Genomic DNA, 16291 nt, shown 5'->3' with positions numbered 1-16291 from the left:
AGAATGCTGTGCATGCAATCAGTGACAACCCTGACCCTGGCACCCAGGAGGCAACAAACCATACGGGCGTCTCTGTCACGACCACAGAATCTATGGAGTCCCCTATCACTACCGCTCTCCTCTTCTTTCTCCCTCCCTTCTGCACTGCAGAACCAGACTCAGTGCCAGAGATCCGGCTGCCGCAGCTTGTCCCAGGTAAGCCATCCCCCCCAACAGTATCCAAATCGGTATACCTGTTCTGGAGGGGAATGGCCACAGGGGAACTCTGCACTACCTGCCCTTTCCCCTTCCCTCGCCTGACGGTAATCCAATTACCTGTGCCCTGTTCCTTAGGTGTAACTACCTCTCGGAAGCTACTATCTATAAACTGCTCAGTCTCCCGAATGATCCGGAGGTCATCCAGCTCCTGCTCCAGTTCCCTAACGCAGTCTGTTAGGAGATGCAGCTGGATGCACTTCTTGCAGGTATCATTGTCAGGGACACCGGAGGTCTCCCTGAATTCCCACATCCTGCAAGAGGAGCATTCCAACATCCTGCCTGGCATATTCTCTAGTCTGAACAAAAAAATAGAAGAAAAACAGAAACTCACCGGAACCTACCCTCGCCTCTGCCTGTGTCTCACCGAAGCCTGATTGAGCCAAAGCTGTCACACTCCGACTCAGTCCACTCCAACGACGGCCGCTACGACGATGGCGGCTGTATATGGCGGTCTTTCTTTTAAACCTTGGCGCGCTACATCACACGCCTGCACAGTCTAGCCTCTTATCCCCGATCAGTTAAAGAAAAACGACCTTCCCTTCATGATGCTTCAGTCTTCCACTCTCAGCCTCTTGCTTCGATTGAAAAGCAATCATATTCTGCACTTATGGCTTAAAGGCAGAACATAGAACGTAGAACATAGAAATTTACAGCATATTACAGGCCCTTTGGCCCACGGTGTTGTGCCGACCATGTAACCTACTGTAGAGACTGCCTAGAATTTCCCTAGCGCATAGCCCTCTATTTTTCTAAGCTCCATGTACTTATACAAGAGGGTCTTAAAAGACCCTATTGTATCCGCTTCCACCACCACTGCCTGCAGTGCATTCCAGGCACCCACCATTCTCTGTGTGAATTTCCTAGCACCTTAAAACTATGCCCTCTCATGTTAGCCATTTCAGCCCTAGGGAAAAAGCCTCTGGCTATCCACACGATCAATGCCTTTCGTCATCTTATACACCTCTCATCAGGTCACCTCTCATTCTCTGTTGCTCCAAGGAGAAAAGGCCAAGTACACTCAACCTGTTCTCATAAGGTACACCCTCCAATTCAGGCAAAGTCTTTGTAAATCTACTCTGCACTCTCTCTATAGATTTCACATACTTTCTGTAGTGAGGTGACCAGAACTGAACACAGTACTCCAAGTGGAGTCTGACCAAGGTCCTATATAGCTGTAACATTACCTCACGGCTCTTGAACTCAATCCCACATTTGATGAATGCTAGCACAGCATATGCCTTCTTAACAACACTGTCAACCTGTACAGCAGCTTTGAGTGTCCTAGCGACACGGACCCCAAGATCTCTCCGATCCTCCCCACTGCCAAGAGTCTTACCATTGATATTATATTCGGACTTCAAATTGGACCTACCAAAATGAACCACTTCACACTTATCTGCGTTGAACTCCATCTGCCACTTCTCAGCCCAGTTCCGCATTTTATCAATGTCCTGCTGTAACCTCTGACAACCCTCCAAACAACACCCCCAACCTTTATGTCATTGGCAAACTTACTAACCCACCCTTCTACTTCTTCATCCAGGTCATTTATAAAAATCACAAAAAGGAGGGGTCCCAGAACAGATCCCTGTGGAACACTACTGGTCACCAACCTCCATGCAGAATACGAACTATCTACAATCACCCTTTGCCTTCTATGGACAAGCCAATTCTGGATCTACAAAGCAAGATCTGCTTGGATCCTTGCTGAGATCTGTATACACTACATCTACTGCTCTACCTTCATCAATGTGTTAAGTCACATCCTCAAAGAATTCAATCAGGCTTATAAAGCACAACCTGCTCTTGATAAAACCATGCAGACTATCCCTAATCAGATTTTGTCTCTCCAAATGCTCATAAATCCTGGCTCTCAGGATCTTTTCCAACAACTTGCCCACCACTCAGACTCACTGGTCTATAATTTACTGGGTTATCTCTACTCCCTTTTTTGAACAAGGGAACACCATTTGCAACCCTTCAATCCTCTAGTACTTCTCCTGTCCCTATTGTTGATGCAAGGATCATCGCAAGAGGCTCAGTAATCTCCTCCCTTGCTTCCCACAGTAGCCTGGGGTATATTTCATCTGGTCCCAGTGACTTAATTAACTTAATGCTTTTCAAAAGGTCCAGCAAATCCTATTTTTTAATGTCTATATGCTCAAGCATTTCAGTCTGCTGTAGGTCATCCCCACAATTGCCAAGGTCTTTTTCCCTGGTGAATACTGAAGTAAAGTATGCATCAAATACCTCTGCTACCTCCTCCAACTCCATGCGGATTGGTTGGTCCTATTCTCACAGGGCTCATTCTCTTACTCTTCACATACTTGTAGAATGCTTGGGGGTTTCCTTAATCCTGCTCACCAGGATCATTTCATCACCCTAGTAATACTTAGTTTCTTAAAACTTTCGTAAGCTTTTCTTTTCTTCTTAACAAGATTATGTACATACTTTGTACACCATGGTTCTTTAATTCTGCCATCTTTTCTCTGCCTCAATGGAACATACCTACGCAGAACTCTATGCAAATTTTCCTGGAACATTTGCCAAATGTCTCCCGTGCATTTCCCTGAGAACATCTGCTCCCAATTTATGCCCTGCCTAATAGCATCATATGCAGTTAAGTGTTTTCCCAAATTGTCTGCTCTAATCCCTCCACAGCACTATGGTAAAGGAGATAAAGTTGTGGTCACTACCTCCAAAATGCTCTCCCACCAAGAGATCTGACACTTGACCAGGTTCAATTCCCAATACCAGATCAAACAGCCGCTCCTCTCTGAAGAAGTTTAATTTCATGAACATGTCAGTGTCTGAAAAGGTTGAAAATATTATAGAAGAGGGTGGTATATCTAGTTCCTGTAGGATACCTGATCCTGATGGTCCTGGTGATCACATTGTAATTGCATTTGAGAAAGTAATTTCAGTACCTTTGGCTATTGATCTCAGGATCTCTCTAAGGCCCTGACAGAAATTTTGTAGGATATTGCAGTTAAACACTGATAAGTGCATTAAGCAAGTGACAGATCTTTTCAAGGGCTGGCAATTACAACAATTCTATGAATAACAAGTCCATCCTGATGAACGTGAACTCAAGTTTGCAGTTTTGACTGACTCTCCGTTGATGTAGAAGGTAATTGAATACATGCACATGTATTTCAAAGCTTCCCAAAAATTTGTGAGAGTTTGTAGGCTTGTAGTTCAGGAGATGTATGGCTTGTAGCCTGTCTACAAGATTTCCTAACACTTGCTGATTGTTTTGCTCTGAGCAGTCCATCTTGTCTGATCTGTATTATCAGCAGTGTAAAGCGTGACTGATTACCCCAATGAGCAACCCACACAATAAAGCCAGAAATAGTTTACCCAAAAGATCTATCATTAGTAATCATCAGCAGGCTGAAAATACATTTTAAGTGATGAATATCGCAACCTTTTCTTTTCCACAATGATGTTCAGTGCAGCTCCTTGTAAAATATGTCAGGAAATATAAGCTTTAATAAATCTCCATTTCATTCAATGCTTGAGTCTCTGCAGTCTTACGTGAGAGAGAATTCCAAAATCCATCACTTTCTGAGTGAAAAAAAACTGCTCTTTTTTCAGTCATTATTCGCCCACCCTTTCTTTTGAACCCATGACCCTTAATAAACCAGGCTCCACATCCAGGAAAAACATCCTCTCTGCAACTGCTCTGGTGAGTCTTCAGAAAATTTTACAAGATTTTCTGAAGTAGCATCTCATTTTTGCTAAATACTGAAAAACAGAAACTCAATCTCTCCTTGTATAATAGCCCTACAATTCCAGTAAACTCTAATGAAATTCTTGTGCACTTCATTCATAACCGTATATTTTTTATGTTAAAAGACTAAATTTCAGCATAATACTCCAGGTGTGGTTGTTGTTAGGCTTTGGGGTTTCACTCTTCTGATTTGAATATTTACTAGAAAATGAATTTCTTTCTTTTTCTTCTGTTTATTCAAGGATCCACCCTTTTTTCATATCTGTATTTGATTCTGCATTGAATTTATCGTATTAACTTACATCTTCGTTACAGTGCATAGCGTCATTCAATCAAATTCGTGGAGATAGAATCCATTTAATGTTGATATTCAGTCTAATCCATATGCTCTATGGACACTTGACAGAAGATTATAAAAAATATGAGAGGCAGACATAGATAGGTTAGGTAGTCAAAATCGTTTTGCCAGAATAAAAATGTCAAATACTTGAGGGGCATGCATTTACGGTGAAAAGATGAAAATTTAAAGGAGATGTGTGCAACATGTTTCTTACACAGATGTTATAACGTGGACCTGAGAGGTTTTCCTATATTACCGGCTCCAAAAAACACAAGTATAAATAATGATGCAAGAGATTCTGCAGATGCTGGAAATCCAGGGTAACATACACAGAATGTTGGAGGAACTCAACAGGTTAGGCAGAATTAATTAATTAATCAATCAATCAATCAGTGTTGATGAGGCTCTATGGGGCACTGGTGAGACCCCATTTGGAATACTGTGTGCAGTTTTGGGCCCCCTATCTTAGAAAGGATGTGCTGATGTTGGAGAGAGTTCAGAGAAGATTCACTAGGATGATTCCTGGAATGCAGGGACTAACATATGGGGAGCGTTTATCGGCTCTTGGATTGTATTCATTAGAGTATAGAAGAATGAGAGGGGATCTCATAGAAACATTTCAAATGTTGAAAGGGTTGGACAGAGTAGATGTGGAAAGGCTGTTTCCCTTGGTGGGTGAGTCCAGGACAAGAGGTCACAGTCTTAGAATTAGAGGGTACCCATTTAAAACAGAGATGAGGAGAAATTTTTTTAGCCAGAGGGTCGTGGATTTATGGAATTCGTTGCCACATACAGCTGTGGAGGCCCAATCATTGAAGGTTTTTAAGGGGGAGATTGACAGGTATCTGATTAGTCAGGGTATCAAGGGATATGGGGAAAAAAGCCGGAAATTGGAACTAGACGGGAGAATAGTTTAGCTCATGGTGGAGTGGTGGAGCAGACTCGATGGGCCAAATGGCCTACCTCTGCTCCTTTGTCTTGTGATCTTGTGAATTATGGAGAAGAATAAAGAGATGACATTGCGGGCTGAGATCCTTCATCAGGACTTGAAACGTCAGCTTTTTATTCCTCTCCATAGATGTTGCCTGACCTGCTGAGTTCCTACAGCATTTTGCATATAATGACCCTTGACTTGTGTGTGGAAACCTCTAGGCTTTGCTACAGAAGAATTTTTCTGATTTCTTAAAACTGAAGAGTATACACTGTTCAGTCACATGCAATTTAGTGACTCACAGGAGTGTGAAACATGCATTAGGTTCTTTCATTTAGAGTAAGTCTAATAGCAGCTTTGGATGTGTAGTACGAATGCCAAACAAGCAGTCCACCTCATTATAGAAGGAACAGATTTATAATGAGGACTATGCCAACCCATATTGTCTAAAATAATCCATCTGAAGTTCCACCATGTTTATACTGTAACTATATTTTCTTAAGAAAATAGGTGCAGGAGAGTCAGAGTTTTTAAGCATGCAATAGATTTCTAAGCAGGCTGATGAATGTCTAGTCATAGAGTCATAGAACACTACAGCACAGAAACAGGACCTTCAGCCCATCTAATCCATGCCAAACTATTAATCTGCCTAATCCCATCCACCTGCAGCTGGACCGTAGCCATCCGATCCGTATACTTTTCCAAATTTCACTCAAATCTTGTAATTGAACCCACATCCACCACTTCCACTGGCAGCTCATTCCACACTCTTACCACCCTTAACGTGAAGAAGTTCCCTCTCATATTCCTATTAAATGTTTCACCTTTCACTTGAACTCTGGTTATAGCCCCACCCAACCTCAGTGGAAAAAACTTGCTTGCATTTACCTATCTATACCCCTCATAATTTTATATACCTCTATTTAATCTCCTCTCATTCTTCTACGCTGTAGAGAATAAAATTTTAACCTATTCAAACTTACCCTATAACTCAGATCATCAAGTCCTGACCACATCCTTATGAATTTTCTCTCTGAACTCTTTCAATCTTGATACCTTTCCTGTAGGTAGGTGACCAAAACTGCACATTAAGCCTTTTCAATATCTTATACAACTTCAACATAACATCCCAACTCCTGTACTCAATACTTTGTTTTATGAAGGCCAGTGTGCCAAAAGTTTTCTTTACAACTCTAGCTACCTGTGACACCATTTTCAAGGCATTATGGATCTTTTTTTCCCAGATGCCTCTGTTTTACCGAACTCCTCAGTCCCATACTACTCACAATGCATGTCTTACTCTAGTTTGTCCTCCCAAACTGCAACACCTCACATTTGTCTGCATTAAATTCCATCTGCTGCCCTGTCCTTAAAGAAATTATTGAAAGCATTTTTCTAAAGGATCGGACCATGTTTTGGGTAAATGTTTATTAGTGCAAAAAGGGCAAAAATAATAAGAACCTTCTGGTCCACTAGAAATCACAACACATTCAGATGAAGCAAGAGGAGAAGATACATCCCTGACATTTTCTCTTTTGTGTGTATGCTGAAAAATTATTAACATTGTGACACCAACTCTTAAAGTTTGAAAAGTTCAAAGTGCAATTAATTCTAGATGCTTGTCTATGTTTTTACAGAGGATAGGAATACTTGCACTAGAAGAAAGATTGATTTTTTATCTTGTCAATTATACCTGAACATCTCTCCAACACTCACCATCAGCACAGATGCACGACAGTGCTGTGTGCTTAGCCCCCTGCTCTACTCACTTTATATTGAGGATTCTGTGGCTAAGTACAGCTCCAATGCCTGTTGTTCCCCAAATCAAATGTAATGATACCAGCATATAGGAGGGAGATTGAAAATTTGCTTGAGTGGTATCACAACAACATCTCACTCAATGTCATCAAAACCAAAGAGCTGTTTGTTGACTGCATGAGGAAGAACCAGAGGTTCATGAGCCAGATCTCATTAGGGGAATGGAGGTGGAGAGGATCAGTAACTTTAAGTTCCTAAGGTGTCAACATATCAGAGGATTTGTTTTAGGATCAGTGCATAAGTGTTATCACAAAGAAGGCACAACGGTGACTCTAATTTCTTAGAAGTTTGCATAGATTAGGCATGTAACCAAATATATTTTGACAAACTTCTTTGGATGCACAGTGGAAAGTGAACTAATTGTTTGGATGACAGACTGGTATGGAAACACCAATGCTCAGGAGAAAGAAAGGACAACAGAAGGTGGTGGATACAGCCCAGTCCATCACAGGCGAATCGCTCCTCAACCATTGAGTATATTTGTATAGAGCACTGCCACAAGAAAGCAGCATCCATCATCAAAGATACGCACCATCCAGACTGTGCCCTCTTCCCGCTAATACCATCGGGATGAAGTTACGGAAGCCTTAGATTCTACACCAGTTTCAGGAACAGTGATTACCCTTCAACCATCAGGCTCCTGAACCAGAATGATTAACTTCATTCACCAATACTCTGAACTGATTTGACAATCTACAACATCCTCACGTTCAAGGACTCTACACCTCATGTTCTCAGTTTTATTTTTATTTGTACAGTGTGTTTGTTTTTTTTGCACTTTGGTGGTTGGCAGTCTTTGTTTTTGTTTTTTTTTGAAAAATTCTATTGTATTTATTTTTACCTACAGTTGCCTGCCAGAAAATGAATCAAGGCAGTAAATGACAGCATGCTGTGTAATGTAATGTATTTTGATAATACATTGTTGGAACTTTGAACTTTAAATTCCCATTTTCAAATGATACCATATTGGAAATTCAAATTGTTGTGATTTACCTAATATATCTCAGGTTTCAAGATGAATATGAAGAAACTAAAGACACCGTCACAAGAAAGTTGCTGGATCCTCAGAGTATTTTGCCAATAAACATTTCAAGAAAAAAGAAACATCAGAAGCATGTATTGGATAAAACAGCTGAAAAATTTAAGGTATTTTTTTTTAGGAAAGGGATAGTAATTTTTCTGTGGAATAGTGAAAGAAATTTCAAGTTTATCCAGGTATATAAAAAATATTGGAAGTAGGTCATATGAACAAACTAATCAGGATCAGGTCTAGACTACTCAGCCCTTCATGCCAGCTCTGCCATTTAACAAGATCATGTCGATTGTCTAATGTCATTGTAATTTCAGCTCCATATTTCTATCTTCCTGTGGTAATCCTACACCTCTGTGCATATCAATCTACCTCTGCCAAAAATATATTCAAAAATATTATCTTTACACAGCTTCCTACTCGACTTGTTCCCAAGCTCCTATGAAAATATCCTTTATATATCAATACTATCAAGATCCTGCAAATGCTTATATATCTCAATAACTTACTGTAGTTATTTTAAGCAGGTACAAATCTAGTATGTCCTCTTGTTCTTCATAAGACAGCCCACATATTGCAGTACTAGTTGAGTTAATTTATCTGATCTGCTTCCAATCTAGTGGTACCCTTTATTAAATAAGGAAAACAACTCTATACATGTTGCTTCCGATAAGGTCCCACCAATATTGTAACTAAATGTGACCACTCTACTTTTGTATTTCATCCCTCAGCAATAAAGAAGTTCATTTTCTTAGCTTTCCTAAATATCCTCTGTATCTGCAGATTATCCTTTTGTACATCATTCATGAGGACACACAGGCCCCTCTGCATTCTCAGAACGCTCTTCAGTCTCTCACCACAAATGAGTAGGAGGAAAGTCTAATATCAACAAATAAGTAATAAATTAAACTTAAAATTGTGAAAAGATAACTACATGTTTTTTTACCTTTACCAGGGCTCAAAGTTTCCAGCTGATTTGTCCAATCCGCATGCTGTAGCCCTTGTATTAAACCAGAAACCTGGCAAATTACGACTTAAAGATCTGCGAGAAGGTAATTCAGTAACTCAGTTACATGATCACTATTTATTACATTTCTTTCTTAAGTATAAATAAACGAAATAATTTTATTTTTGAGTACTTGATAATTTTTTACCCATGGAGCAGGAAGAATGAACTATTTTGGATTAATAGCAGCAGAATTTCAGTCATACCAGTTTAATAAATTTAAAATCAAATTAAATGTATTGTCAGAATACATATATATCACTATATACAAACCTGAGATGCATTTCCTTATGGAAATATCAATAAACCCATAATAGAGTAATAAACATAATAGAATTAATGTAAGACCGCTCCAACTTGGGTGTTCAACCAGTGTGACAAAGGTCATGCAAGTACAAAAAGAAAGAAATAATAGTAATAAATAAGCAATAAATAACGAGAACATGATATGAAAAATCTTGCAATGGAGTCCATAGGTTGTGGGAACATTTCAATGATGTGATATGGCAAGTGAAGTTATCCCAAGTGCTTGATGGCTGAGGGGTATTAACTCTTCCTGAACATGGTGGTGTAAACCCTGATGTTTCTGTACTTCTTTAAAATTCAAAGTAAATTTTATTGTCAAAGTACATGTATGTCACCACATGCAACCCTGAGGTTCATTTTCTTGCGGGCCTTCTCAATAAATCTGTAGAATAATGATCATAACAAAATCAATGAAAGACCGCCCAACAAGGGCAAAAGCAGCAGCAAGAAGAGAACATGATCTGGATGTTGAGGGTCCTTGATGATGGATGCTGCTTTCCTGCGACACTGCTCCATGTAGATCTGCTCAGTGGTAGAGAAAATCTTATTCATGATGGACTGAGCTATATCCACTATTTTTTGTAAGATTTTCTATTCAACAACACTGGTATTTCCATACCAAGCTGTGATGTGGCTAGTCAATATACTTTGGGTTCATAATTATATGTTCACAATATTTTCTCCATAAGGTGCAATACTTCCAAAATTCTAAACCTCATAATCATATGTGCACCCAATGATTGTAATTTCATTGTTAACCTGCACTGGCAGAAATAACTCGGTATTTTTATTCTCGCACTTTAAATAGTTGTGTGGCTTTCTTCAGCCAACAACTGCCAATGAACACTTCATTCCTCTAATTCTTCATCACTTTCTTCCACCAACCTCACTCTGTGTACACTTCTTGCTGCCTCAATAAAGCAACCAACCTAATCAAAGACTGGACCCACCCCACTCATTTTCTCTTCTCACTTCTGCCATCGAGCAGATGATACAAAAGCCTGAAAGCACATACTGCCAGCTCAAGGACAACTTCTTTCCCGTTGTTATAAAACTTGAATAATCCCCTAGTCCAATAAGGATGAACCCTGACCTCACAACCAACCTCATTATGGCTTTGCACCTAATTGTCCGCCTTATACTGCATTTCCTCTGTAACTGTACACTTTATTCTATGTTCTGATATTGTTTTACCTCAGTGCATTGAAACAGTTTTTTTTTTACTATACTTGGGTACATGAGGCAATAATAAATAACTTTACCAATTTACTTTCTTAATGGTGTTCAGAAGTCTTTCATAAGATGTTTTACGGCATTTTAGCTGTTTTAATGTGCTTTTTTAATCTTAGTTCTTCCTATTTTTTATTCATTGCTTTTTCAAGATCTATGTGTTACTTCTGAGATCGGAATTTATTGCTAATACATGATTACTCTTGGGAAGGTGTAGGGAATCTGTGACTTTGAACAACTTTAGTCCTCATGATGACGGTACACCACAGTGCTGTTGCTCAGGGAATTAGAATATTTAGAACTAGAAACAACGGTAATATATTTTTTAATTGGGACAATAAATGACTCTGTGGGTGGTTAGCAGAAGAATGTATAGGTGTACAGGTGGAGATTTTAACCATACTTTGGAAGTCCTGTTTGTAGGTTTATAGATTCAACAGGTGTTGCTGAAATTGCTTAGGCAAACAACGACTGTGCATTTTGTAGCTGGCACACAGTGCAGCCACAATATACCAATTTGTGATGGAAAAGATGGATGTTTAGGGTGGTGGATGGCATACCAATGGTTTGGACTATATTGTTCTGGATGATGGCAAGCTTCTTTACTGTTGTTGGAGGTGCATTTCTCCAGATATGGAAGTATTCTAGCATACTTCCAACTTGTGGCTTGTCATTTGTGGAAAGTCTTTGGGACATCAGGACATGTATCAAGCCTCTGATGTACTTTTGAATTTATGGCTGGTTCAGTGGAATTTCTGGTCCTTGTTGACTCCCAGAATGCCGGAGAAGAGAAACTCAATTATGTTAAACTGAGACATGCTCTCTTCTGGTTCCTACTGTTAGGGAGGAGGTACCATATTGATTATCCAAACTCAATGATTCAGAAACAGCTTCTTCCACACAGTCATCAGATTTCTGAACAGTAAACAGTACTTCATTGTTCCTTGTTGCACTATTGATTTATTTCCAGTTATAGTAATTATTTTTATCTTTGCACTGTACTGCCGCTGCAAATCAACAAATTTTATGTCATTTACAGTGCCTTGAAAAAGTACTCAGCCCATAATTACAAATTCTTTTTCAGCTTCACAATTATGGTTCTTCATTTTTAGTAAATTGCTGAGAGGTTTTGGAATTTCTCTTTTGATTTGACATGCACAATGTTTTTTAGATAAGTTCAAACAATTCTACTTCAATACATTTTAAATGTAGAAAATGAGACAGTAAATGTGAAAATAGTTGTGGGGGCTGAATATCTTTTCAACACACTGTCACTAAACCTTTCAGCCACTCAGAACTGCATTATCAATTCAGACCAAACAAAATGTGAAGAACCCAGTGCTGTAATAGAAAATTATAAATATTGATTAGTTTGTAAGGTGGTGACAACTTTATGTTATCAATCAGTTCTATGTTTTAATGCAAATTCCAGGATTAGAAAAATAATGTTGTAAGACAGCAACACGATGCATATTAATCAACAGCTGATAAATATTTAATTATATATGCTATTTTTGCGGCATTTTACTCCAGAGAAAATGCAGTACTCTATATTACCTAACCAACTCAGCCAACTTGTTGATGTAGAAAATTGGAAGATCATCTGAATAAATACCACCTCTCTCTGTAAGGTCCAACAGGATGGTAGATTTTCAACAGACCAAACCAAAATGAAGACAAAAGAACATTCAAGGCAGGGTAAGGACATGATAATAGAGAAGCACAAATCTGGGGAAAGGTGCATGGTTATCTCGAAGGCACTGAAGATTCCTCGGAGCTCTGTGCAATCCATCATGAAAAGCCACCTAAGTCAGTCCGCCCCTCGAAACCTTGTCACCAGTAAGGAAGAATGGGACGTGATGGCAACAGTCACTCTGAGTGAGATGCAGAAGTCAGTGACCGCAACTGGAGATGAAATTCATGGCTCCACAAGCTCTAAGGCCTTGCATGAAAAGGGTATTTATGGAAAAGTGGCAAGGAAGAAGCACTGGCAAAAAAAAGCATATCCTTGCTTGTAAAGATTTTGCAAAGTGTCTGTAGATACTGTAAAGACGTGGAAGTTGGTTGTGGTCGGATGAGACTGAAGTGGAAATTTTGGCCTCAGTACTAAGTGGTACATGTGGCATAGATCTAAATCACATCATCCAGATAACAACAGTTCTGCTGTAAAATATGGTGAAGATAGCATCATGCTTTTCAGCAGCAGGGATTGAATCTCTGGTCAGGATTGATCAGAAGATGAATGCTGCTAAATACAGAGAGATCCTGGATAAAGAACTGCTAGCCTCTGCCAGAAAGATTGAACTGGGGAGGAAGTTCATGATTCAGCAGAACAACAACCCAAAGCACATTGCCAGATGAACCATGGCTTCAGATGAAAAATATTGATGTTCTTGTGTGCCACTTCAGGGTCCTGACCTTAACTCAATCAAATATCTCTGGCAAGACCTCAAGCATGCTGTCTACCACCACTCCCCAACTAACCTGGGACAGCTTGAAAAATTTTGCAAGGGGAAATGGCCAAATCTTGTTCCATCACATTGTGCAAAGTTAATAGAGACTTTTCCAAAAAGACTACTGGCTATAAAAGATGCGAGAGGTGGTTCAACTAGGTACTGAGCAAAGGGGGATGGATACTTTTGAAGTGCTGACTTTTCGGTTTTTGAATTTTTCGTTTTTCATGCTTTACAACTTTCCCTGATTTTGGGGCTCTGCTGTGAAAAAAGAAGCATGTAATTTCACAAATAAATATTCTCAGTGAAATTGATCAAAATCCATGGTTATAATACTCATTTATGTGAACAAAGGATTGGGACTGATTTGATTCTGATACTGTATTTTAGGGATAGATTGTACGACTTTCTTTTGTTCTGAAGTTGTCATTACTTGGCATTTTTGTGGCACAGTTGTTACCTGCCTCTTCACACCTACATATGAATATTGTCTAGAGCTGTTAGGGAGGGTTTAAACTAATTTGGCAGGGGGATAGGAACCGGAGTCATAGGGCTGAGGAAGGGGAAAATAGAAATAAATCAAAGATAGTGTGCAAAAGAGATTACAGAAAGAACAGACAGGAGATAAGGCTTAATCAAAGCCAGTGGCATGTGTTACAGGACAACAGAGGTGTGGTGCAGTTAAAACAGAAAGCAACAAATACTGGACTGAGAGCATTGTATTTGAATGCACGCAGCATAAGGAATAAAACGGATGATCTTGAAATTCAGCTAGAGATTGGCAAATATGATGTTGTGGCTATTTCTGAAACTTGGCTAAAAGATGGCTGCCATTGGGAGCTGAACGTTCAAGGATGTACGGTGTTTCGGAAGGATAGGTTAGCAGGCAGAGGGGGTTGTGTGGCTCTGTGAATAAGAAATAATATGAAATCATTAGAAAGGGATGACATAGGATCGGAAGGTGTAGCATCTCTACAGGTTGAGTTCAGAAATGACAAGGGTAAAAGGACCCTAATGGCAGTTGTATATAGGCCTCTGAACAGCAGCTGGGATGTGGATTAGCAGCAGGAGAGAGAAAAGGCTTGTCAGAAAGGCAATGTCAAATCATTGGGGATTTTAACATGAACGTGGATTGGGAAAACCAGGTCAGTACTGGACCTCGAGAGAGAACTTGTAGAATGTCCAAGGGATGGCTTTTTAGAACAGCTTGTTGTTGAGCCCACTAGGGGGTGGGCTGTGCTGGATTGGGTGCTGTGCAATGATCCAGAGGTGATAAGAGAGCTTAAGGTTAAGGAACTCTTCTGGAATAGTGATCACAATATGATTGAGTTCACATTGAAATTTGAGAGTGAAAAAGTGAAATCCAATGTGTGGGTATTTCAGTGGAAGAAGGGAATTACAGTGGCATGAGAGGGGAACTGGCCAAAGTTGACTGGAAAGGAACATTTGCAGGAAGGACAGCAGAGCAGCAATGGCTGGAGTTTCTGTGAAAAATGAGGGAAGTGTAAGACAGATATATTCCAAATAAGAAGAAATTTTCAGAGGGAAGAAGGACAGTACTGTGACTGATAAGTGAAGTCAGAACCAAACTAAAAGCACTAGAGAGGGCAATCAAAGAAACCAAAGATAGTGGGAAGACAGAGGATTAGGGAGCATTTAAAAACTTGCAGAAGGAAACTAAGAAGGTCATTCGGAAAGAAAAGATGAATTATGAGAGGAAGCTAGTGAGTAATATCAAAGAAGATGCTAAAAACTTTTTTAAGTATATAAAGGGTAAAAGAGAATTGAGGGTAGATATAGGACCAATACAAAATGAAGCTGGAGATATTGTAATGAGAGATTGCAGAGATAGCAGAGGAACTGAATGTGTATTTTGCATCAGTCTTCACAGTGGAAGACATCTGCAGTATACCAGACGTTCAAGAGTGTCAGGAAAGTGATGTATGTGCGGTGAAAATTACGACTGAGAAGATGCTCAGGAAGCTTAATAATCTGGGGATGAATAAACCTCCTGGACCTAATGGAATGCATCCTCGGGTTCTGAAGGAAGTAGTTGGAGAGATTGTGAAGGCATTAACGATGATCTTTCAAGAATCGATAGATTCTGGCATTGTACTGGATGACTGGAAAATTGCAAATGTTGCTCTGCTATTTAAGAAGGGTGGGGGGGGGGGGCAGCAGAAAGGAAACTATAGACCTGTTAGCCTGACATCTGTGGTTGAGAAGTTGTTGGAATCAATTGTTAGGGATGAGATTACGGGGTACCTGGAGGTACCTGACAAGATAGGCCAAAGCCCGCATGGTTTCTCCTGCCTGACAAACCTACTGCAATTTTTTGAGGAAATTACAAGCAGGGCATACAAAGAAGATGCAGTAGACGTAGTGTTGAAATTGTATCTGCCTCTACCATTTCCTCTGGTAGCTTGCTCATTCCAAATACCTACCACCCTCAGATCCCCTTTAAATCTTTACCCTCTCACCTCAAACTATGCCTTCTAGTTTTAGATTCCATCATCCTGGGAAAAAGATTATGACCAATGATTTTATTTGGATTTTCAAAAGGCCTTCAACAAGATGCTGCACATGAGGCAGCTTAGCAAGATAAGAGGCCATGGAATTACAGGGAAGTTACTAGCATGGGTGGAGCATTGGCTGGTCGGCAGAAAACAGAGAGTGAGGATAAAGGGATCCTATTCTGGCTGGCTGCCAGTTACCAGTGGAGTTCCACGGGGTCAGTGTTGAGACCGCTGCTTTTGACGATGTATGTCAATGATTTGGACAATGGGATTAATGGATTTGTGGCTAAATTTGCCGATGATACAAAGATAGGTGGGAGTCAGCAGGAGACGCTCATGGAGTGAGCACTGTTTCAGATTCGCTCCATAACCTTTACTTTTTTTAACCTATGATCACCCTTATTTAACTTATTTTTACCTACACCAAAAGATTCTTGTTACTTTTTTGGACTTATCTTTAAGAGTTTATTGTGAATTTTTGAAGAAAGGAATATAGAAATGGCTCTTAGATCTAAAGGGCGAGAACTCGGGAAGGATCCTAACGGGAACGGGAGGAAGACGACGACTGATCCTAAGGGCACTGAATTGACTTATGAAATGTTATTGGAGGTTTTAAATCAAAAATTTGAAGAACGACAACAAATTTTTAAACAAGATATAAAGGCTTTTC

The 16291-nt window shown here is 39.8% G+C and overlaps 1 protein-coding gene across 1 annotated transcript in view; it reads left to right on the top strand.

The window, feature by feature from the left end:
• The window catches only part of cfap221 (cilia and flagella associated protein 221), a 212724-nt gene that overhangs the window by 99159 nt on the left and 97274 nt on the right, over window positions 1-16291 (top strand). Inside the window, exons 10-11 of the mRNA XM_073047564.1 lie at window positions 8088-8226; window positions 9066-9162. Of these exons, the coding sequence (XP_072903665.1) occupies window positions 8088-8226; window positions 9066-9162 (236 nt within the window). The remainder of the gene's footprint in view (window positions 1-8087; window positions 8227-9065; window positions 9163-16291) is intronic.

The sequence above is a fragment of the Hemitrygon akajei genome, chromosome 5 (assembly GCF_048418815.1).
Source record: "Hemitrygon akajei chromosome 5, sHemAka1.3, whole genome shotgun sequence".
Taxonomy (NCBI): Eukaryota; Metazoa; Chordata; class Chondrichthyes; order Myliobatiformes; family Dasyatidae; genus Hemitrygon; species Hemitrygon akajei.
The sequence above is the reverse complement of the archived record's forward strand: the minus strand, read 5'-3'. Positions and strand labels throughout refer to the sequence as shown.